This window comes from Gallinula chloropus, assembly GCF_964237585.1.
Source record: "Gallinula chloropus genome assembly, chromosome: 10".
NCBI classification, from domain to species: Eukaryota; Metazoa; Chordata; class Aves; order Gruiformes; family Rallidae; genus Gallinula; species Gallinula chloropus.
Window position 1 is genome coordinate 7,667,520 of NC_140095.1, and position 25,429 is coordinate 7,692,948.

The 25,429-nt window shown below is 42.0% G+C and overlaps 1 protein-coding gene across 1 annotated transcript in view; it reads left to right on the forward strand.

The window, feature by feature from the left end:
* RANBP17 (RAN binding protein 17) overlaps positions 1–25,429 on the forward strand; it is a gene marked incomplete at its 5' end in the record, with an annotated part of 154,606 nt that overhangs the window by 55,201 nt on the left and 73,976 nt on the right. Inside the window, one exon of the mRNA XM_084268704.1 lies at positions 21,163–21,236. Within this exon, the coding sequence (XP_084124830.1) occupies positions 21,163–21,236 (74 nt within the window). The remainder of the gene's footprint in view (positions 1–21,162; positions 21,237–25,429) is intronic.

Consider the following 25,429-nt stretch of genomic DNA (forward strand, 5'->3'; position numbering starts at 1 on the left):
GCGCTGATCCTTCCTCCCGTTAATTTTGTGGGTTATTAATCGCTAACACATTTTGGATTGACAGGCTGTTATTGATCCCTGGATTTAATAGAATAAAAAGCGCAGCGCGAGGTACCCGAAAGGACGGCCGGAGCAATATATTTTTCTGAATGAAAGAGCGACGGGGTTGTAAACTGTGACGTTGACAGTTAAACTGACAGAGCGAATGTTAATGCTTGTTGCAGTGATGTTAGAGGTCCGGATCGTTTGTCAGCGAGCTGCTGTAATACATGCAGTACATCTTCATTAAATAGGCATACAGCAAGCAGCTTCATGTTTCCGGATGAGCTGTGGCCGGGCCATAATTAACCTTTTGAACCTGGATTTGTAACAGAATGTAAAATCAGCTTAGGTTATCAATTACAGTCACACTCAATTGATAGCTGCCCAAAGAGGGTTCCTTCTGCAGAGAGGGACATTAGAATTTGCTCATTTCCTCAGAAAGTAACAAAAGTACTTACGGTTTGTTAAATAATAAATATTGGGAATATCTAATGCATAGCTTTAATATCACTGTATTTTGGTGGGTTACACACTGTGTGTGCCATTGAGGGCTCACAAGTGAATTTGTTAGAAACCTGAATTAGGAAGTAGTTTCTAACAAGAAATCCATGTGTTTTGTTATGAGAGAATTTTACTAGCGTTTTGAGATTTTAATATAAACGTTTTGATCCCCACTGCAAATGCTTAACCCTTTGGTCTGTGGAAAAATCATTTTACATGCTTCAGGGACTTCACAGTCCTTGTAATGGTTGTAGATTTAAACAAGACCACGTATTTAAAACCATATTTGAAGTTATTATCCTTTGACTCTACCAACTATCCTCAGAGAAACTGAATTTATATATTTATTTCTATTAGCACTCGACGATAATGCTTTATAGCTACTTACATTGTTATATCCAAAGCAAGTGATAGTCTAATTAGATTTATTTTTGTATTGTTACACAGTACTGTATGAATATGCAGAGTATTTTTAAACAAACTTTTTGCACTTGTTTTCCCTATAACATACGTCATTCGTCATAGAAATGAATGAGGTGATCAGTCAAGGGCCAGCTGCTGCTGCTTAGGTTGATTGCTGCTGTCACCACTGTTTTACAGTTCTGGAAGGATTTCCCTTTAAGAGTAGTTTTTCATTATTATTCTATGAATATAGACAGTAATTTATCTGTCCACCCCTGCAATATCTTATGATAGAGAAAAAAATCCTATTACATGTCCATAATGTATAGAAGAGTTTTAGCATGCGCTTCAATAATTCTTATTCACACTTCTCTCTTGTTAGTACTGAAAATTTGATTTTAAAACCCACTTAAACAGATAAACACAGAATTACCAGAATATGTCATCTTTGAAAGGCAATAAATGTTATTTTCTTGAGAAGACTTGTAACATACTTTCTGTCTTTCATATATTGCTGTCTTTACCTGCTAATAATACCCATCTTCTGTGCATGAGCAATCCTTTTTTAAACTTCCCTTATATCTTTTTTTCCTTCATTTTCTGTAAGTATGGATTTGCTAACTGGTTTAAAGATATTTGGATCATATCTTTAATTAAGACTGTCCGTCAGTAAAGAGGTAAGGGGCCTTTCAGGGACCAGTTGTCCTCACAGGAAAGGAGACGTATAAAGCTGTTGGTATTTTTTACCAGCCCATAATTTAAACACAGTCTTATTTAAAAAAATTGGTGTGGACCTAGTCTAAGAATAGTCCATCCATAGTACATGAAATCAAAATGTAACATTTCTTTCTGTATCTTTACTTGTTAGGATGGGGGGGGGAAGAAAGTTGCATTTAGTTCTCCTTAAAGGAATAGCTGATCCTTACGTAGAACATAGGAAAAAATGTGGTTTCAGTCAGGATTTAATGCTGTACATTTTCTTACCCTGATACATCTGCAAAAGTTCCCTGCCCACTCCGAGCGTTACTTTTTCCAGCTCTGATCTCCTTGTTGGTCAGTAGTGTGTCACACTCTGCTTGGGCAAACGAAGGACTTGTTGACAATGAGATGCCACCAGTCCCTTTGGGGGCCAGTGTTCTGTTTTAAAGCACAAACACATTAAGCTCATGACCACGCGATAGATCTTGTGCAAACATTGGTTTTGAAGATCTTCTAAGTCCAGCAAGAATTTTTAAGGGCTATATGCCAACATTCACACAAGGTTGCCATACCAGTTACCAGTGCACAAATGTCACCCAAATTCAATTCTGAGCCTTAGAAACTGATTCAGAAATACTTTATTACCTATTGAATGTCTTTGTCATTCCTTTCTCTGCTGCCTTTCTGATGAATGAATGACATGCTGAATTTACTAAATTATGAAGAGTTGCTTGAGTAACAGTATAAAACACAGTGTTAAAATAATTATCCCCCTCAAACCCATGGCACATAGGCAATATCTGCATTATAAAACCAAAACCTTTCAGTTTCTTTTTTAGCTTGTGCAGACACAATGTCAAAATCCTGGATAAACAGGAGTCCTTAATGTACTTTTTCCACCCATACCCCCCCATCCTAATTAGGAAAGGGGAAGAGTCTTCCCCACAGGTATACAGGTATGAAATCCAAACTAGGTTCCATATCTGAACAATATTTTCTGTATTGCTCTTCTGCTGTGATATTTGAGATACATGAATGGAAAAGCCCATTGGCCTAATTTTGGAAGCAATAAGCATTATTAATGCCATGGAAATCAGGAGGAATTTAGCACATCTGAAAATCGGATTGCTTGATAATCGGATCTCTTCGCTTGCATTTGGGAACCTAGAAATTCTTTAATTCTCAGATTTATCATTTCAGACTCTTAAAGTTCATTTCTTCCCTCAATCTGAGGGTGATTTATGGTTGCTCTGTTGTAGATCAAATAGTTTCATCTTTCAAACTTGCTCCATTTTCTCTAGCATTTCTATCACTTACGACTTTGATTCTCAAAATAAAGGCGAGGTAAGATGAATGTGTGTGTATATAAGAACTCTCAATTGGACCCACCCACAGGTATCCGAAACTTCACAGTTTTCAAAGTTTAATGAATGCTTATTGTGCTCAGCATAGCAAATCTGAAAGGTCAGATGAAATCCAGAAGCATTATTCCACTCTGTTTTCATCACTGCACCACTACTGGGGGGTGCGGGTGGGGGAAGAAAAGATTAAAAAAAAATATAGCCTTGTGTCCAAAATTTTGTGACTAATACTGTGGTTTTATGTTGTGTAAAACAATCTGAAGCAGACTTCTGTCAGAAGTGGTGTTACCTGGTTAAAAGGAAAGAAAAAAAGTCCCAAAGCTTAAACTCAAGGATCTAAACTGTGACTAAGAATTTACTCACCACCTGTAATTCAGTATTGCCAGGAGGCTTTCGCCACAACTCCTGTGGCTTTAACTGTGCTGAGAGCTGTAAAACCCTGTACAGAAACCGTACAGAGAGGTGGTTGCTACCACCCAGCTCCTTATGCATCACAAAAGGTGACTGGGGAGCGTTTTGTGCAGAAGGACATACGTACACTTAGGAGAGCTGTGCACTGTGTTTTTGTCTTGATTTGCTCCTTCACCGTGGACTTCTCAAGCCTAAGTCATGATTTTGAAGACATTTGAGGTGTACTTACTGGCGTGATTAAAACAGTTGTGTTCTGTAGTTGAAGATAGCTGTAGAAAAATCACAAGACACAGCTCTGTGTTCGTAAATTGTCCCCTTCTGGCAGTGCAGCACAAACTTAGTACCACCAAAACGGAACTTAGCAGAATAGTAATTCATATTTGAAGGTTTAGGTAGTTCTGGGTAGCTGATAAAACCCCACCACAGGGAAGGTTTTGGCTGAAAATGCACGTTCCCCTACTCACAAGGGCCACTTCCTCGTGGCCTTTGTTACACGTGTGCCTTCCAGAGCTCTGTAGGAGGACTTAAAAATTCTTTGACTCTGACTCTGCTGCTCCACGCTCCACTCTCCGCCTCCCACGCCCAGTCCCCCCAGCTAGTCCTGTCATCTCATGCTCTGCAGCTGAGCTACGTGTGTTACACCTGCCCATCTCTCTGAGTCAAGAAAAAGAAAGATCCCAAAGCATGCTTTAACCTATGTATGCTCAGGTATCAATGTGTATATTCTTTTTAAAAATATTTTTATTTTCTAATGGATGTTGGATCCACTTTAGGACATTTTTAAGTTGTCTCCTATCCTGGGTGATGGCTTCAGTGATCGTTATGTGTTACCCAGCATTAAATATAGCGGTATGTGTGGGAGACACACACGTACCTTTGTTTCCTGATTTTTATTTCCAATGATGTAGCAAAGGAAAAAATACATTTTGTCAGAAAATGAGGGTGCTGGTTCCTACTTATGTAGCTGGCACACATGGGGATGTGTGCAGGCAAGACTGCCTGCCTGCCTGGATGTGTAGTTCTGGCATGGTTGTGTCCTAATAGTGTGAGATACTGGCAAATAATGAACTTAATGTAAAAAGAAGTAAATAGCAACATAAGTAGGAGGAAATTTGATTAGTTTGTTCTAAGCAAAAGGCAAGAGAATCTGCAAGAAGCTATTTTTGCCTTAAGCTAGGGTGATCCCAAGTCTAAAGGCACAGGTAGATACTGACTGCTTCAGCATGTAGACTTGAGTGTAAAAGTGCTCTCTGTCTATTCTGAGGGATGCTGAGAGCAGCTCTGTGTTAGTGTTAGCTGAGGGTGCCTGGTTCTTTCCTGTCTGTACCGAATTGTGCGGAGAAACACGGACAAGAAAGCTGTGATAATGAGCGGTACAGTAGAGAGAGGTGATTTATGATACCTGTTTCTGACAGCTATAGTGCTGAGATTCCCAGGGTATCTGATCACTGCATTAGCATGCTGACAGCTCAGCATTTAGGACATTATGGTAATTTATCCTGCATATGCTGTCACCTGCACTGTCAGAGTTTCTTTTTAATGATGGTATAACTATTTTGTTTGTTTGTACTGCATTCTTTTCATTTGGCTAATGTCTTCTCATTAGATTGCACCTAGTAAATGAGAGTAATTAAGTGTTTCCTATAGCTCAGATGCAATGATTAAGTTGCGGAGTTGGTGCTGATTATGTTTTGTCATTTATCTCTATTAATCTGAGAATAACCCAGATGATAAACACATGTAATTTTTAAGCTAATGTTCAACAGATGAAATTTATAGCTTCTCAATGGAGCCAAACAGTGTGTATTTATATAGGAATAGTAAGTTATTGAACTTGTATTTCTGTTAAATAAACATAGAATTATCTGTGCAGCTAAGGAAAACAACACATGTACGGAATATAGAAGTTTTCACCTATTAAAATGCGTTTTACATGGGAAACTACTATTCATAATTCACAGTTGAGTGGCTGTTCCTTTTTATTCTTTCTCAAGTATCTGCAGAGAATCCTGTGGCGATATTTTTGAGGATTTGTTTCCTACAGTTGTTGTCCATATTTGTTACTGTTAATTCTAGAATACAAAATTCATCTCTGGTAGCAGAATGTAGTTTCCTATAAATACTTCCAAATTAAAGCACTTGGTTTAAAAAAGAAAAAAAGGCCAGTAATGCAGCAAATTAAGCCCCCCCCCAACAATTTGTAAATCTTTATTTATTCAAGCTGCAGACAGAGATAGGCAAAAGCTCCAGAGTTTTCCTTCAACATGCGAAGTTACAATAATAAATAGTGGCAACTAGAAACATGTTCCTTTGTTTCCCTGGTTCTGTAAACTTCCTGGCTTTTCCTAAATACCTAACTGAAGGTAGGCAGCGGAGCCCAGCAATTGTTTGGGTTTTCTATGTCAGGATTCTGGCTGGTTTCAAAAGGAGCAAGTTCTGTGTGTCAGCAGTTAATAAACTTCTTTAAGATGTAGAACTTGTAGTTATAGTAGATGCTGAAGGGAAGACCCTAGTTAGAGTTTTGTGTTAAATATAGCGATACATGAGCTGAGCAGGTTTTTTTAACATAGACATACTGCATTATATTGCTGCCTACTCTAGGAATATTGTCTTTATTCTGTCTGCATCCATATGGCATGTGAAACTCTGCCATGTTTTCCCAAGTGTCCTTTAATAATCCAGAGTTGGAACCAGCAGCCTTTTGCTCCATGCTTCCCTCAGTTTTGTACTTCAAAGTAGGATTACCTGACGTACAATCCCATTGTGATTCAGAACAGTTCCCCTCATTTGGACAACTGTTTCTTCCTTCTTGTTTCCCACATGTTGTACAGTGTTTCATTTTGCTTCTCTAAGCTGAGGAACCAGCCCTCTCTCCCCCAAATTGCACCCATGCTGCTGCACTCTCTGGGGCTTTCTCCATTTCAGACCTAACCCGCTGCTGCTGCTGTTGTGGGGGAGTTGGTGTGTTTGGGGCTGCAGGGAGGAAGCGGCTGCAGAAGGAGTTGGACATAGGAAGTTCTGATGAGGTTGGATGGGGTTGTGACGATAGCTCAAAATGTGCCAGGGTGGGGGAGGCAACGGATCTGATGTGGGCAGTCCAGTGTTCATCCAGAAACATAAGGGGGGTTTCACATTTGTTAGACTCACTGGGTTGTTTTTTCCCCAGTGTCTTCTAGATGAGTGCATGATACTTAAAGACTAAATTTTCATTTTTTTAATACATAAAACTATCGTTATTTGCACAACTCTGTAGATTGCTGACTTGGAATATGTTAATTGGATCAAATTGTTTGTTAACAATTATTTTTTTCCATCAAACATACATTTTAGAGCACCAGCATTCTTTCTGGAAAAGCAAATATTCCGTTCTGTTTATGTGGGTCAGTTCTGAAGTAGCTGCTTAAAATCCCATGTACTGAATTCTGTTATCTTTTCTCTTGGGTGGATCAGGAAAGCAGTCGAAGCAGCCAGTGATGGCTGCTGGGCTTTCATTTCTTTGTGACTGGTAAATGAAACACATGCAGCCTCACCAAACTACATGACTAATGACAACCTCCAGTGGCTCCCGCAATCAAAGATTAATTTGCTTTATCAAGTTTAAAGAATAGTAGGCGATAAATCATGTCAAAAAGAAATAATCAGTGGCAGGCTGATGTTCTTTTGCACAGTGGAGGACAGGTGCAATAGAGGATTCATCTGCCATAGACCGTTAATTTTGTTCTCATGCTGTTGTGTTAATCTTAATTTTTATTTACTTCATTTTTAAGTCAAACAGGATGCATTGTCAACTAATATTTTTGCTAAAATGTATAGTGTTGGTGTTTGCCTCTAAAATTAAATACTTGGTTTAGAGTCTATCGCTTGGCATCAAAATATTTTCAACTTAATTCCTTTAATAATTGATAGATATATTTCATTCCCCTCGGTTTCACTCTCTTGGAGCACAGTTTAACGTGGACAGGAATAAAAATGTGCTGTATGTATCTAGCGCATACATAATGCATTTCTTTTCCTTCCTGTTGACTCCTGTTCAACTAGATCTCCTCTCTTACTCTGTCTGTGGGAGAAAGCTAACGTTAATCCAGCGGTGACTCTCCTGCCGTTGCTTTGGGTGTTGGACTCTTCAGGGGAAAGCTGATGCTGGTGGGCAATTAAGGCCTGACCTGCCATGGGACTTTATGCCCTCTCCTCTTACCACAGCTCCCAGCACAGCTGGAGTGACTGGCACCTTGTGGGATGGGGTTCTGTGGGGTTCTCACTTAATGAAGTGATTCAGAGAAGCATCACTGTCATATTTACAATTACTGAATACAATCATCCCAATAAAGGCTGCTTTTAAAGTCATACCAAGATTGACTCACCGTTAGGTGTGTAAGGCTATCTGCACTCTGTCGTTGCAGCATTACCTTACGTAGTATGATGCTGATTCTGATCTGCATTTAATGGGGAATTGTGTGCCTAGAAAGGAAGGCGTGGGAGTGTTTATCTTTTACGGAGAATACAGATACCCTCTGCTGACTGAGCACTCCAGCTACACAATTCATTGCTGACCGTTTTCAGCTGATTATTTCAGTTCATGTATTTGGCAACAGTGTTTTTTTCGGTGTTAAAAGCATTTGAGAATGCAGATGCTGTCAACGTCTGAAACGCATGGAAGCAATGCAGTATCTGTAATAATCCGTGAGCCCTCTAGTGGCGTTATCCGTGGTGGATGTGTAGGCAGCTAGTTGTGGACCGGGAGTGACCAGCACTTAGCAAGGAGCTCCAGCAGCAGGTCAGAGTCACCTCCTGTGAAAGGGAACCCAAGGAAAATTCCATCCCGGTGCCCTCGGTGCAGGGATGGCAGGAAACCAGGCTTCTGCTGCAGCAGTCGTGCAATTGGGATGTTTGGGATGGGTATTAGAGGGTTACTGATGGTGCAGCATTTTGCCGGGGGGGAGGTAGAGCCTGTAAAACTTCTAACCAGCTCCAGTACTTGGGTGTTGCATACACAGTGGCTGGGCTTGCAGGACCCAGTTTGATTATATTTAGATTTAAAAATGCAACACTTTCGGTGCAGATATTAAGAGTTACAAAAAAAGCCCAAACCCACTAAAACTTGTGAAGAAAAAGAAAAAATGTAGTGCCAGTGCTGAGCTGACAAAAGCTGATTCTAAGCGTTAGCAGTTTTCTGTCACTTCAGGGTGTCCATAGGCTGCAGGCAGGACTGCTGAAGGTGGTTTCGTTAGGGTGTCAGAGTTAACTACCTTCCTCCCCTTACTCTGAATTCGTGTGCCATCCATCCATCTGTTGATGTAAAGACTGAGTCGTAAGAGGGACAGGAGTATGACAGGTTGTGTGTCATGTGCCATTAATAACTCTGTCTTTTCACCATTGGAAGACGTGTACCTGTGTTCTGGCTTGGGCAGCAGCACTCAGCTGGCGCCAATCCCTCGTCCTGCTGACAGCACTGGAAGAATCACAGCAGAGTCGTAAGGAGAATCCTCCGAGTACAGCTATGTAAAACTGGCCTTGCTCACCTTTTCTTCTCTTCCATTGTATTGTTAGTAATGCAGACATTGGAAATGATACAACAGGACTGCTTCAGATCCTTTGTGCTACTCTGGTGATGCTAGAAAGCTGAACACACAGGTTAATCCTCCAGTTAAATCTTGGTACTTGTGAATCAGCTTTTAAAAGTGGGGGAAGCCCACACTTTTTACTTCCATGTTTCTTCAGTTACTTACCAATCCATATTCTTTCTGTCTTTCTTAATTTTTGATGTAAAGATTTAACACTTAAATTAGTGGGTTTTAGAGTGCAGTGCCAACTTGAATTGAGTTCATTAGGCTGGAAATGAGATCATTCTACTTATGCCTGTGTTACTGCAGTGCTGCTCATATGTAAGTCAAGCCTTGGCTCCTTTTTAATAGACAGGTGTCTGTGGGTATAGATTTGGGGAGTGAGGTGAGACTAGTCTCTGTGTGTTTATTTTGGGCCCCCCTCAGTGTTAATCTACAGCTCTGTGACTAAAACAGCAAAAATAAGGCATTTCCAACATTTCTTTCAGCAGTCCTTAGGAACAGAACCCATCAGAGCAGCACTTTCACCCTGGAAAAAATCTCTACCTGTCTTCAGGTCGGTAACAGATGAGTGAAGATAGGTAATAAATAATAGTATGGAAACTCTTCTTGTTTGAACATATTTTGCCAAAAGCACTGAATATGAAGTTGGGTGAGAGAAAGGAGAAACATTTTCTGAGGATTACTGACATACTTTATGATGACTTAGTGGAACACCTTGCGGCCAACTGTCTCCTTTATTCACAGATGTTCTGAAGCTGTCAGAGCTCCGTTTCTTGCATGCAACAAAGGCAAGAGCTAATTTGCTGTTAATTGTTGAATGTCCCTTTTTACTGTACCAGTGGCCTTCCTTAGCCTGTCTATGATGTGCTCCAAAAATGGGAGCCTGATAGCCATCGTATTTAAAGCACCTGAACTTGGTTTTGTATGGGGAGTGCTCATTAGGAAAGGGTGTTTCTTTCCCCTTACAGAAACATCTATTTCAGTGAAAAAATAAATACAAATACACATTTTCTCCAGAGCATCTGGTTCATTTTTGTGTTGGACTTGGCCAGTGTCTTGGCTTCCAGCATGTTATTTTCATACCTAATTGGGTTAGTAGAAGGCAGAACGACTAGTTCATCTTTGTGCATCTGACTGGTGAAGAAGGTTGGTAGAGCTGTCTCGCCCAGGCTGGGTTGGTGGTGGCTGTTATCTTGTGCATGAGCATTTTCCATATCCTGAAATCAGATTTGCAGAGCATACAGCATTCGGGATGTCCTTTGCATTTCATTAAATACATGGGTGCTCCCAAAATTACTTTTATCAGACTACTCAGAGCTTTTTCTGACACTTGCCTGTGTGTGCTTATAGAGTAGTCCAAAATTGTTAGTAATCTTGTGCTGGTATAGATCTGTTTCACATACAGGAATATATTTTTAAGCACTCTTCTCAGACTTAAATGCTGTTCTGTTAAACATCATAGGAATGCAAACAGTTGTCTGTCTTCTGTGGCTTGCCAACCTTCTGAAGCAAGGAGGGGGAAAAATATATGGTATTTCAGTGATCTGTTCCACATAGGTTTCATCTGTATCTCCTTTGTTGGAAGAGCCGATAGTTGGCATCAATTTGGATCAAAAGAACTGCAGTTAGGAAGGCCATGAGGAAGGTTCCATATTATTTCTCCAGAGCATTCTCACTACTGACGAGTTGTTTCTTGAGGCATGTAGCTCTATTGAGAAAGAAGTCTTCTGGGAGCAAAAGTTTTATTTCTGAAGCAGGGGGTTTATATCAATTTAAGTATTAAATGATTTGTATAGATATCATATACACAGTAATGTGGCTTGGCGCAGGATATATAGAAACTTGTACGTAAGTTGATTTAAAATTGTATTGCTCTTTTAGATTTTGTGAGAATATTTACAGGAACTGATGATTTAAGTAGCGTCAGTGTAACAGACCATCTTTGGGCTTTTCACAGCACAAGTACAGTCTAGTTTATCCATTTTCTTCAATAACTGCTTTGATTCTAATCCGCTGAATAGCAATAATGCTTAGAATGTTACTTAAATTTTTCTGTAATCATCTAAACGTAGGTGCTGTCAGAGCTAAAATATCGGGTTTGCACTGTCCCTGAAGATGAGTGTGAGTTGGCTGCTGGCAGAATACCTTATCAGGTCACTCTGCCTCAGAAGTTTTTCAGATTCTTTGGCTGTAGAGAGTAGTTGTGCCTGACCACATGTGTTTATCTATCACGTTTGCATGGATTTGATTATCTTATTTGCTTAAGAGGTCAGCAAAATGAAACAAAATAGTGCTCTGTATGTTACTAAAGACCGTTGCTTTCAGTCATGCTGTAAAAAGATGTACAGGAGGGACTGCATGCAGACTGAAGATGGTACGGCCATGCTCCAAGCTGTGTGGGACCCAAAGATGCGTGTGTATGACATCTGCCTGTGAGGTCATCAGGTGATGCTTCTTGAGTGGGTAACATGAACCACCATGATCTTTGCTGTGTTTGCTCCAGGAGTGTAGGTCCAATATGGGATGAGACAGGCTTTTTTAGAATTTTGTTCTGTATTTTCCCTCTTGCCCTGTGTGTCTCTGGCCAGAGCCCAGGGCAGTTTAGGCTGTACGTTCTTCCCTGCGTAACTTCAGAGTGTCACCCTTTTTATTTTTTTTCAGAAGACTTTAACATTAGAGGCAGAAATCTGACAGATCCCATGCGTTACTGAGAATAATTATTGATCAGGATTCTTGACCAATTTTGATTGATCAGTTTCATTAGTTTTTATTAGTTCTGTAAGCTTTTCAATAAATACTCGTGAACTGTATTTCTATTCCCTGCTGTGTTACCCAGTTGAGTTTGGATTTCCTTGGGTTTTCTTCACTTACAGTATGCTCTGTAAAATTTGGGCTACGTTTATCATTGCCTAATTCCAAGAAAAGCTTGATACCAACAGATTTCTCTTCAAAATACTTCCCTCAAATACTTTCTGCATTCATAGGTCATGTTGTTCCTTTCTCCTCAGCCCTTGCTTGATTTCAGTGTCCTGTGTTTTAGCTTAAATTCCTGGGTGGAATTAGGAGTTGTTGAATTTTCAGTGTCTGAGTATCACAGTTTTTGTATTTAAATATATCTGTAACTTCTCTTGATCCAAAACTTGTTTCTGAGAGTCCTGTTAAATTCTCTCTCCACTCTTGCAATGCTGTTGAGGCATCCTGCTAGGCAAAGGACGCTCTCTCGGTGTCGACACACCAGGTGCCATTCGCTCTTTATTCTCTACCATCTTAAAATTGCACCTATATTTCATCCCCACAAGTAGACAGACTAACTTGAATTAGGAAACCATGGGGTTTGCTGTGCTTGTGAGCCTGGCCGCTTGGTTTGTTAAACCTCCTTTTTATCAGCTTTAGATAACGAATGTCTTTGTCTCGATATTTTAAGCGCCGATGACATGTGCAAAATACAAGAAAACAAATATTACCAAAGTAAACCTTTGGTTACCATAGGGAAAGGTGGCCCTAGGATTAAAGGAGTAGAAAAGCGTCTGAAAACTATTTCCCATCTCATTTTGCATCAAGCAACGCTCAGTCAGCCTGAAAGATCTGCCCCACAGCATCTCCACTCAGGATGATGGATAGTCATGGTGCTGGTGTGCTGGTGAGGAATTCAGAATCACGCAGCGTCTTTACTAACGTGTCATGGGTCGTTAGCTTACCATCAGATGGTGGTATTTGAAGTGGTTTTATTTATTAGTACACAGTTAAGGTTTGTTTTCCTGCTCAATTAAAGAACTGCCATTTTGGAACTACAGCAGTGAGGGAAAGTTGTGTGAGCAAAGCGAAACGGGAGCTACGGATGCTATAGAAATAACAGTGAGTGGAGGAAATGAACATCAGAACGTCACATCTCCAATTTAGCTGCGTGACAATGTAGGGAAAATGACAAAGAATCCAATGCTTAGTTTAATGATTTACAAGAGGATCAGATAGCAAGGAACAAATGTATGAAAATATTTGTGCACATCAGTCTAAAAATAATGCGGTCTAGAAGTAAAAGGTGTTCTGTGTGGATTAGCTGTGATTAGCTGTGATTGCCAGGCCAGCCATGAAGGGAAAATATTTTACAAGCAGTTCAGTGAGTTTAATAGATATGTGTAGCTTTAAAGCATTTCTTGGAGAGATACATGGTGAAATAAGACTGCAGGGTTTTGGTTTTGTTTAAGATCGGTTTTAACCTAAGAATGCTTTCCCAAAGCTCTGATATTTAGTTTAATTAAAAATACAAATCCTGGTTTTAATGGTATGTGCTGGAGAATTATTGTCTTAGATTGCAGTGATGTGTTGCAGTCATTATGGAAAACCTTTCACAAATTTTGGATTTCGAAGTAAATCGTTGTTATGCAATCACTGAAAAATTGGTGATCAATTCTTTTCCTGAAGGTAGCTCAAAGGAGATACTTAAAAATGTGGTTTATATCAAAAATACTTTGTGCCTGAACTGCTGAGGCCAGTTTTTATTTACATTTTATCTTTGCTTATGTAAATCTGTAGAAAAGCTTTAAAAAGTTACCCTTTGTTTAATCTTGCACATAGCCCCTGTTTCATCCCCAGCTGTTTAATAAAGGGTCAGATTTTATTTATGTGTTTAAATAGAACATAAATATAGACATTTCACACGATGTACCATGTAAATGTAAGCCTTTGTAGTTACAAGTTTTTGTAGCTGGAGAATTGTTTTAAAAGGCATGTAATTTATTAGCTATCAGTAGCTGCTTTATTGCCTTGCCGCGCTGCAGTAATAAATAAAAGAAAGTGAGCTGATTTTACAAATGGCACACAAGGTGCACATTTTGTGAAAAAAGTCTTTTTTTAAAGAATTGGCATTAAATCCTTTTTTTGTGATGACAAAGAGGCTAAGAGTGCAAACTGTATTTTCTGTTTATCGAAAACAGAGTCTCTTTTTCTCGAGGGCATTTTTTCCTATGATCATCAAGGGATTTCAAAAGCAATAAAGTGTGGAATCATTGTTCGACTTGAACAGTATTAAAACTTAGGTTTTAATTTCAGTGAAGTAATAAGATTTGAACCTGTCTCACATTACAGCACTGTAAGGCATTTAGCAATTGTATTTTAAAGGAGGTTTTTAAAATGCAGCTCACTTGTAAGCTAACTGTCTGTCTAGTAATTAATAGTTTCTCTTCAGCAGAGGCTGTTGTGAATCGTACGAAGAAATCTCCGTTTTGTTAATAACAAATTATGATAATTGTGAGGATGTTAATTCCTAATTAGTTTAAACCGACAATCTTTTTTGACCCTTTCTGAGATGAATTTTCGAATGAAGACAGAAAAGTAGAGACTGAGGGTTTTGCTTGATACCTTAAAATTAAAAAGAAATTATCCATGTTTATCTGCAAATTTCAAGACACCCAGTTAAGAGCGTGTGTCAGCTTCCTGCTGGGTCTGTGGCCGGGCTGCCCATCATTAGTGCAGTGCCTTTCTCCAACCTGAACGTTGGAGATGATTCTGCAGAGCGCTCCTCCCGTCGGTGCTGACACGGCCAACTCCGGGATAGCCAACTCGCTCTGCACATTGGATCACAGGGGTTCCCGGAGGTTCAAAATGGAAATACCTCTTTGGGTCAGTTGCTAAAATCTTGGCCGACGAGAGAATAGGGATCAGTTCACACTGTGGCTGGGAATGAGCCATTAAGATTTTGGAGGAGGGAAAGTTTATGCCCAGGTGCGTGTTCAAGGCAGCCCTGGGTGCTTAACAGTGGAGTGGTGAGCTATGACCTTCCGTGGTGATTCTGAACGGTAACGGCCGCCATTAGCCATAAGGTTTGTTTCTTTATTTTAGTAGATGGCCTAGACTGTAAATATTAGAGGATCTAAAATAAATCAACATATTATCCTAAGGATACAAAACGTAAGAGCTATTTGTGGTTAGGAACCTTTGACAGATAGTTTGGATGAGGCAGATGATTGCCCGCCTCTCGTATCTGGCTTCCATTGCTGTGCCTGCAGGCAGTTTAGTGTTATAGTTGTATATTGATGTCAGGGTTACTACTGAGTGGCTAGCAATGACAGATGTCTATAATTACAGGCAATGCTTCCAGTATTTCAGAAGAGCCAGCCTATGCTGAACAATTATCTTATTTCTGGCTTGCCAAAGAGGGTTGTTCAAATTGCTCGTATTAGCCATGGTGGCTGTAGCACCTCTCCTTACGCCGTGGGATAAATGTGCAAAAGCACCCTCACGTACAACTCCGGTGGAAAACCTTTGTCGAAGGTGCAGTGCTGCTGGATTTCTTGTGCTTAAGGCGCAATTCGGGGAGGTGGGGATCACCTGCAGCACTCTCAGTACAATGGGAGAGGTTTTGAGACGGAAATTTTAGAACTATAATAAGTAGCCGTGATTTTTATTACTTGGTTTTAAGTGCCAAACTAATGTCAATCCTTTAGCGTGGATGTTTATTGTGCAGAAACACACTGAGTGGGCCACTCATTTAGATACGATTAAGCAACTGAATACAATGAAGCTGGACATGTTTAATAGTGAGGGGCAAGTGAGTGTCGGTTACTGCTCCTGAAGTACCTGGAACACTTAATCTTTTGAGTTTTCTGACAGGCACACATCTCCTTGTAACGTGTGCAGTGCTGGTCCAATTCAGTCATTAGAGGATTTTAAAGCAGCATTTTGGCTTCTTGTTTAGCAAATAACTGACTGCAGCTATATGGCTTGAATCTCTGCAGTGCAGTGTATAGCTCTGATGGAAAGCACAGCCCTGAACTGTGCTTCAGAAACTAAAAATCTTTCAGTTGATGTTCAAAAAGTAATAGCTGTTAATAGTATTTCTCAGTTTTCACTGTAATATTTCTACGTTACACCCAGGAGGGGAGCAAAAGAGACAGTGGAATTAAAAATCTGTAACGGTTCTTTACAAAAATGAAAGTCTGAACAAGACTTTTAAAGCTAAGCACTTTTTTTAACAGTTGGCTAACTGAAGACCTGGCAGATAAACCAATTTCTCTTTTTTTTTTCCTTTCTTCAGAGAATGCTTCTCATGCAGCATCAGTAATAACAGCAGTTAGTTCATCCTAGATCTCCCATAGTAAGTTCACCGGAATTCTAAATCATTCTTTACAGATTTTCAGGAAACGGGAATTAAGAAAGGAAGACAGAAGTAAATAAAAGCTGAGAGTCATTGAAGTCATAGAGATGAGTTTCTGTGGAAGGAAAGGTTTATTGTCAGTATTGGGTGCGCACTGCAGAGCAGGAGCAGGGAGTTAATCACTCCCCCCACACCCCAGGCTCCTGTGAATTCTCTTGCTCCGATGAGCTAACGGGGATGAGACCGGGGAAGGAGGGACTGGAAAACAGCCTTGGCCAGAACTGTTGATACCTCTTTCTACCTGAACTTGTGATGACAGTCGGTCAACAGACTAGAAAAAAATAACAACCATAACACTGACTCTGAGCCACACAGCAGATTCACCCTTTCCCTTACAGTTTAATGCTTAGTTGGACTGACAATACCCTATTTTTTAAATGTTATTTCTATAATAGGTCTCTTTTAGCTGAGGCTAACTTTATGCAGTATTTTAATTAAGACAGGTTTATTGGTAAGACGGTAGATGGTAGATCTTGTATAAAATCAGTGTAGTTCCTCTGCTTACAAACACATGAAGCAGTGAATGGAAGAGCTGCTTGCTTTTTATGTAGCACAAAGCCCAACTTAATCTTCAGTGATCCTGTCTGAAGCCAGCCGAGGCAATGTCTTACAGCCTGGTTTGGCATTTCTTTCATTTAGGGAGCTAACTGTAAACCAACAGATTGCCCTTTTCTCTTGGATTCTGCTCAGAGTTAAGGGCATTTTGAGATCTGACCTTTGTAGCTCAGCTGGTCAGCAGTGGAGATGACTGAAGTTTTCCTCTGTTACGAACAGGGTCAAAAAGCCAAGGCTTTGTTTGCCCAGGAGGTAAAGATGAGGGATCTGGCACCCTGGTACACTAATTAGGGGACTTAGGATAGGTTTTCAGAAGTCATCTTTGGGATTTGAATGTGAGATTTCCACTGCGTTGTAATGGAGCTTTTAGATGCTAAATATTCAGAGTGCCAGATTTAGATGTAAAAAGCAGTAGAAATTACCAAATGCACCTGGTGCTCTGCACCAAGCAAGAAACTCCTGCTTGGCATGCAGGTCTGGTGGTTGATGCACAGAGGTGCTGGCTCGGGGGGATGGTGGCTTCAGAAATTTGTTGTAGTCGGCTCTGAGTCGGGTGAGTTTCCCGTGGAGCTAGGGGAGGGAGGTGTGCTCCTTGCCTGGTGCTCTGGCTCCCTTGGAGCAGCTGTCACCAGTCGGCCTCCATCAGCTGGGGTAAATGTGCTCAAGGTCTGGTTTTGCCCTCAGTGTTCATGACAAAATACTTTAATGTTGCAGTGATAGTTCTCTGCAGCGAGGCCTGGAGAGCTTCAAGGAAGTTATAATATCTTAAGCATTTACGCTGTGCCTACGGGTAATAACTTTACTGTAATTTTCTGAAGATTCATTATCCAAAATCTTAATTCATTATAATAGCCCTTATGAAACGTATAGAAACCAACATTTTCTTGTGTTTTCTTATTTGCACAGTGTGAGAGATTCATTGCTCTGTTTTAATTTGTTTCATGGGGTGCGTTTGAGTACATTCCATACAGTGCTGTTATTGAATTTCTGTGACTGTCATTATATAGCCATACAACCTTTAGGAACTCATATTCTGAGCTTCCCAGTTCTGTAATCTGCCTCACATTTAAGAATTGACATAATTAGCTTCTTCAGAGTTATAATGATAGTACCAAAAAGGGAAGACCTCAAAAAAACAAAGCAAAGTTAAGCATATCTAGGACCAAAGCGTAGAGAAGGCAGGGGAATAAAGTTTTGGTGCAATTACTGAATTCTTTCTGGCTTTTCTTGGGCTGTATTTCCATATGAGTGCTTTGTGCTGTGAAACATCTCTCCCACAATTTTATTTTCTCGGCATCCTGAAACACAGCAGGCACAGGTCAGTAGTTGAGAAGTATGCAGTTAGATAGTTGGAACCACTGATGTATCTGCTAGAACGTAACAAATCTCCAGAGCTTGTGAATCTGTGGTCATCTTTGAACATCCTTATTCCACAGAGATGCTTTTAATGGTACAAACTGGAGGGGTGGAAGGGGGATCCCTGGATCCCTTGCTTTCACGCTTGCTTTAATGTGTTTAAAACCGTTACTGGTTATTATTTAAGGTGTTCTGCTGGTCTCTACTTTTTCTGTCATGACCATGGCTGTCAGCTTTGAATACGCCAGTGCCACGTGGGTACTGGTTCCTGTGGTGGTACCAGCCCAAGCTTGCTGTAAGGACTTTGAGCGTGAAGCTCCTTGGCCACGTTAACCCAACGTCAGGTCACTTCTGGGGATTTTTGGCTTACATTGGTAACTGCTTTCTGAAGGAGATGGTTGTGGTGGGATGTTTCGCTGTCACGCGGTTTTGGTGATGTCATGGCGTGCTGGCAGAGCGCTCTGTGCCCATGCAGGATTTCTTTTGGAAGTTACAAATCCTGCAGTTGTCAGGATTCGGGAGTGATTGTGGAAAGATTTTCCAGAAGTCTTAAAGCAGTTGTTTCCTACTGGAAGTTAATTATCCTGCTCCTTACTCAAAGTGTCTGGAGGGAAGTAAAAGCCATAAGCTTTGGGTTTTTTCTGCTGGAAGGAGGCAAGGGAGGTCTCAAAGGGAGAAGACTCCTCGGTGAGTGGCAGTGTGGGTCCCGCAGCCCCCCTCCCGGCCCTGCAATGAAGCTGAAGATGAGATCACTTCCACGTGTAATCCCACAACCCTCTGACCCCTTTCAACAGTGTTTTTCTCCACCTTTTGAATATGTAGCACGGTCTTTGTTGTTGAAGTGTGTTTTATTATTATACGTCCAAAATGCTTTATCATTAATTTTTTATAGCGCTTAAAAGTCTAAGGGCGTTTCATTGTTGGGGCTGGGAGTTGTTTGCTTTTCTATTTTTACATGCTAAGAGCGTGTGTCGTTTTCGAGAGCGATTTTGAAGAAGGTGTTTAAAATATCACATTTATTTTAGCTCACAATCTGTCACATCACGGAGCGGGCGGGAGTTTTTATTACAAGCACTGTATTCACGCTGACTTGAAATGACCCTGTCACATGTGAAAACAAATCAGATTGTTGCCGTTAATGAGCTTTTCAATTTACTATTCAGTGGATCAGATAAGTGGATTTAAGAGGTAATGATCCTGCTTAGCACTCAGGCTTGGCTGTCAGATCCTGGGAGTTGTGGGAAATCCCCTGGGACAAAAGCGTTGACACAGTTCTTGATGGGATAATGGGAATCAAAGCTAATGGATGATAAAAGGAGTAGTAAGAGTTACAAGGATAACTGCGGATTAAAGCGCTGCTCTTTGTCAACACTGACTGCTGTTGTAGTAGCGCGGTTGTTAGGCCGGGCTGTGGGGAGAGCCGGCTTTGCCCGCAGAGCCCGGGCGCTGCCCCGCTGCCCTCCTCCTGCCGGGGCACCCCCAGAAGCGCCCTGCTCCTGTCGTGACATGCCTCACCGACATGCCTCGCCATCGCCTTTTCTCCTGTCAAATAGAGCAGTCCTTACACTTTGCTAAGGTCTGGCAACGTTCTGGCAGAGCGCTACTCCGAGAGGGGATTTCCCCTTTAATTAGGAGGTCGTCTTCTGATGTTTGACTGTATTACTGTGGCTGTGTTTAATTACCATTAACTAGAATGTCACATCCACAGCACGAGCTTACTACTTTGCAGGGTTTCACAGAGCATTTTAATGTCGGTGACAGGTTTTGTCATATTTTGATTGTCTTTCACTGCTTTGTCACAATAGATGACGTACACACCATTGTAGAAGGGTAAGTTCACTTCCAAGCTAAGTTATCCCTCTCGTCTTCCTGCGGTAGGCTAATTTACTCACGCCTTCATTAGATTTAAAGTCGTTGGGACGAGAAAATGCCATTTGATTGCCTTGTTATTTAGTAGCAGTAGCGATCTCCTCAGAGGTAGAATGCTGCTGGCGTGTTGCGTGAGGGAAGTCAGGAGATGACATCACGAGCAGAAGGGAATTGGGCAGAAGGTTCGGTCCGGTGGCTGCACTGTTGGGTTGGCTGGAGGCCATTGGTACGGGTGTGCAGTACGTAACGTCAGGGAACAGGACTCGCAGCTAGATGGCACCAGGCCTTCACTGCTGCGTCACGGGGCCGCCAGCGCTCGCCTCTCGCACCGCCGTGGTGCATCACTAGATCACATCATAGGGAAGAATTCCGTATAACCCATAATACTTGTTTTAGTATCACTGAAGGTTAAAATGACTGCAGTGAAACGTACGGGCTGGTAGAGCGGCGCTTCGCCCGGCCGTAAGCAAGCAGCAGAGTTATTTGAGCTCAGGGTGACGTGCGTTGGCAGAGGGGTGTGGAAATTTCGCAGTACGTGTCGCCCTGACTAAACGTTTCTACCCAAACTAAATGTGAGGCTACTAAAACTACCAGTAAATGCTCGGAAGATTGCACAGTGAGGAAGAAAAAGGCTTGAAGTGCTGTGTGCGTTTGTTACTTCATCGTAACAGCGGTTTGATCTGGTAGGCAGGGTGCTGGGAGAGCTCAGCTGGTAGTGGGTGTCTTGGATCTGAAACAAGGGGGAAGAGGATACAGCTACACAATCCTTGGCTGCCAGAGCCTCCGTTCTCCCTTCGAGAGTACAAAACTGCATGTCTGAGGAGGACCTAATTTACCAGATTTTATGACTTGCGGTGCAGGAACTTGCAAGTGTAAGCTAAAGGACAGTGCTGAATCACATCCCACCGAGGACTGAGACTGACAGAAGTGTGGTTTCTCCATCCCTTTGCAACTTTTTATAATAAACCAGATTATTTTGTATAGAACTGTATTGTTCTGTGAACAAAAAAGTGAGTTGAATGGGGAAAATGTTCATCTCCTTTGTGGGAAGAAATGTGCTAAGTAAAAGCCTATCAGTCCTAAATCCGCAGAACACCATCAGAGAGTGTATATGGCCAAGGCTGGCTGGACAGGCATTTCTGCTGGTGCTTTATTCATGCAAAATCACAATAAGGAAGGTTTGGGAATAACTGACAATGTTGGTATTTGCAAATGTCTGTAATATGTTACTGTTGAATGTTTCTTTCAGGTGTATGCCCGGATGTCAGAAGTCTTAGGAATAACAGACGACAACCATGTTCTGGAAACGTTTATGACAAAAATGTGAGTTTGTGCTTGCATTCTGTTCTGCACCTATTTTGTTTTGTCTTTAATGTTTACAGTAAATCCAAATTTTATATTGTCATTAAGTTCACTCTTTGCTAGAAAAATGTTTTCCATAAATTGTAACTATCTGAAGGGATAATCATTTTCAGAAGCAGACGTGTCTTATTTTCTGAAGGTACTGAAGGCCTCTAAACATTAAGCACTTGTGGCTAGATAGATGCTTTGCAGTGCTTGCATCCTTCTCAGAATCACTTTGTGGGAGAATAGAGCTGAGATTTCACAGACTCTTGTTCAGTGGCAGCCTGGTGTAAGCAGGGCCTGTCCCTCCCATCTTCTCATTCTGGCACCTCAGATGTCAGCACAATTCCCTGTAAATCACAGGCTGGTTTGGGTTAGAAGGGACCCTAAAGCCCATCCAGTCCCACCCCCTACCATGGGCAGGGACACACACACACCCCCAGCCAGGGTGTCCAAACCCCATCCAACCTGGCCTTGAACCCTGCCGGGGATCCAGGGGCAGCCACAACTTCTTTGGGCACCCTGTGCCTCCCCGAGAAGGATTTCTACCTATTGTCTAATCTAAATCGCCCCTCCTTTAGTTTAAACTTTTGTCCTGTCACCATTCTCCCTGATAACCAGTCTCCCTCCAGCTTTCATGGAGCCCCGTTAGGGACTGGAAAGCCACTATAAGGTCTCCCCACCCCCCTCTGCAGGTTGAACCACCCTAACTCTCTCAGCCTGTCTCCATAGGAGGGGTGCTCCAGCCCCTGGATGATCCTCACGGCCTCATCTGGACTTGCTCCAACAGCTCCGTGTCTTTCCTGTGCTGAGGACCCCGGAGCTGGATGCAGCACAGAAGGGGATGTCTCCCCAGAGCAGAATCCCCTCCCTTGACCTGCTGATGATGTGGTTTTTGATGCAGCCCAGGACATAGTTGGCTTTCTTGGCTGCCAGCGCACATTGCCCACTCATGGTGAGCTGCTCATCCACCAACACCCCTAGGTCTATCTCCTCAGGGCTGCTCTCCATCCGTTCTCCACCCAGCCTGTAATTGTTCTGGGCATTGCCCTGACCCATGTGCAGGACCTTGCACATGGCCTTAGTGAGCTTCATGAGGTTTGCACAGTGCCACCTCTGCAGCCTGTAAAGCTTCATGGTAATTTACAGTGGGGGACTCATGGAGTTAAACTGACCTTTCTTTGTTTTGAGGAGGCTCTTTTGGATTGTTTTTGGCAAGATCTGGCAAAATTTGCTCCTTTAAAAATACAGATTCCCAGCAGAGGATTTTAAGCTGTCCTACTGAAGGAGGCAAGGGGCATTATTATCAGCTGTCTTCTCATCTCTGGCATTGGCAGAATTAGGTAGTGTGTTATTCTGGCAGATAAGTGTTGCAGTACTTTGTTTTAGAAGATTACTCTAGAGAAGCTACCTCTTCTCATGCCTCTGCTGCAGCCACTTTTCTTGGGTGCCTGCAAAACTACCAGGATTTTGTCTTTTATTACTTATGTGCTTCATGAGATTTGATAGTTTCTCCTGACTCAAAAAGAGTTTCATCTAAAATCCGTTTTGCTCTTGAAGCAAAACAAAATAGTCCTTCTGAAAAATTGTGAATATCCACTAAAAAAATCTGGGAGTCCCCAGGAGACGACGAGTTCTCTGTGTGCCTGGAGAAAAAGAAACAAGTACCTTACCTCTTTATTCTACAGCAAGGAAGATGCTGCATCCTGTCATTTACTTCATGTCCTCTAAATCTGACTTGGAAGACCTTTAAATACTTTGAGTAGACTTTGACCTAGCAGAGGAACATCTCTGCTGGTGCTGCCAGGTTAGCCGTGACCTGTTTGGACAGCATTAAACGTGACTTGTCTTTTGCTACCATGACTACCAACCTTGAGAAATAGTAGCAATTAAGACAAGGTCATTTTCTAATATGACTTAACTTTTCTGTGGAAAAACAAGGCATAAGTGCTTTGCTTCCTCGAAACCAGAACTTGGGTGTTGGATCTTGCCTGAGGATAACAATGGTACCCATCAAAGCTTGGTGCTTATCTGGAGTATGCTTTGCAGACAGGTTAATGGAGGACAATGAATGGAAAAGTATTGATGAATACTTCCTCTGCAGTTTGTGGAAGCAGTCTGTGTCATGGAACTAGAGGGCTAGGTTTCATTTTCATAGAATCCCAGAATCTCCTGAGTTGGAAGGGACCCATAAGGATTATGGAGTCCAACTTCTGGCTCCACACAGTCCTGGCCAAGTCAGAGCATGGGACTGAGGGCATCGTCCAGAAGCTTCTTTACCTCAGGCCAGCTCGGGGCTGTGACCCCTTCCCTGGGGAACCTGTTCCAGCACCTGACCCCCCTCTCAGTACAGAACCTCTTCCTCACATCCAGCCTAAACCTCCCCTGGTGCAGCTTCCCACCGTTCCCAAAGACAGGAGATCGGCACCTGCCCCTTTGCTCCCCATTGTCAGGAAGCCACAGACCCCCATGGGGTCTCCCCTCAATCTCCTCTTCTCCAGGCTGAACAACCCCAGGGACTTCAGCCTCTCCTCATAAGCCTTCCCCTCCAGACCCTTCCCCATCCTCACTCCCCTCTTCTGGGCACTCTCCAAGAGTTTGTGTCTCTAACTACAGTGCTTCAAACTACAGTGAAGCTTGAACAACTGAGGAAAAAGGGTGGTCGGAGGACTGTTGTTTGGAGACCAGGTGCATTGGTTTGCTTCTCTTCTTGTTCCTCGTTGCTGCCATTGACAGGAAATCTCTGTTGCCTTTGTCAGTTCAGGAAATAACATGCCATTTAGCAAGTTGGGTGAGAAGTACTTCATGGGCTTAGATCGGATAAGGCTGTGTTTGCACAAGAACTGGAAATAAAGAAAAACACATAGGGCTTTAATGTGAAAGATTTTAAAACTAGGATTATAAAAAGTGAGAAATCAGTGCTGCTTCTTAGATTACTGCATTATTACTCTCTCCTCATGGCTTCCTATATTTGCCTAAACACGACTTGTTTGTTGATTAGATTGAAGTTGAACGTTACCGAATGGATGTTACAGCTTGCAGTGGACAGGTCAGTCAGCCGCTTTAAGAGTCGGCTGTATAAACACATTCATGTTTGTGTCAAAATGAACCAGCTTCTCCCTGTCATGGCATGCCAGTTGGAACACCTGGGTGTGAATCCGTGCCATGGCGATACAGAATCCCCTGGCTCCAGCCTGATGGGCCAGTCCTGTCTGGCAGCGTGTCTGGTGCCCCATTACTGAGCACACCCATAGCAGCAGTGGGCAGGGGACGTTTATGGGAGACCATTCCTCTTTCTCTTGTGGATGTAGTCAGCATTGTAACCACACTGCTGTTTTAGAAAGCCAGTTGTCTACAGTTCTGTCCTGCCTCACAGATCCATTTCTTGTCTTTAGGTAGCTGACATTTGCTGTACACTGTTCCTTAGCATGGGGGATTTTTAGCGTGCGCGTTGTCATTAACATGGTGCTGGTCTCACATGGTGACTGTGCAGCTGCTGGTTTGCTAATGCCAAGCACTGTGGGAAATAACAAAGTTGGGCTTGAAAGAACATTGTTGCTTGGTTAATGGCAACCAGTCTCTCAGGTCAGAAAGTATTGGGGAAGGTACCTTATTGTAACCTGCCATGAGCACTGTGGGGTGATGATCACAAGGCAGTACCAGGTTGTTTCCTTCTGCTTTGCCATTACAGTCCAATGAAGGATGTGTGCAGGAAGCATTTTATACTTAGTGTCAGGAGTAGACGTAACAGTTGAATTTGCAGTGGTCAAACAAGATGTAGTCTCGCAGGTGATGTTGTGGTTCTGTTCTGCTGTTAGACACTTAACCTATTTTCATGATAACTTGCTGGTTGACACATGGAGTTTCCAGATTCCCGAAGTCTGATGTGAGCTCAGTGATGTTTTGATGGATAAACAGCATTTTGCTCTGATTCCTTGAGATTTTAAATACATTTTGTGTTGAGCTGTCCTTCCCCCTTTCTGTTTTCAGCAGTTCACTTTCACGTTTGTAGCTTTAATCTGTTCTGTTGAATTGGTGAGTAGCAGCTTTGCGGTGGAGGATTGGTGTTCAAACTCAGTGACTTCTTTCATTGACAGCAAACAGTTTGAAATACTTGTGTTGTAGGTACCAGTCTCTGTGGGAGCCCCTGTTTGCTGCATGGATTAAAGCCT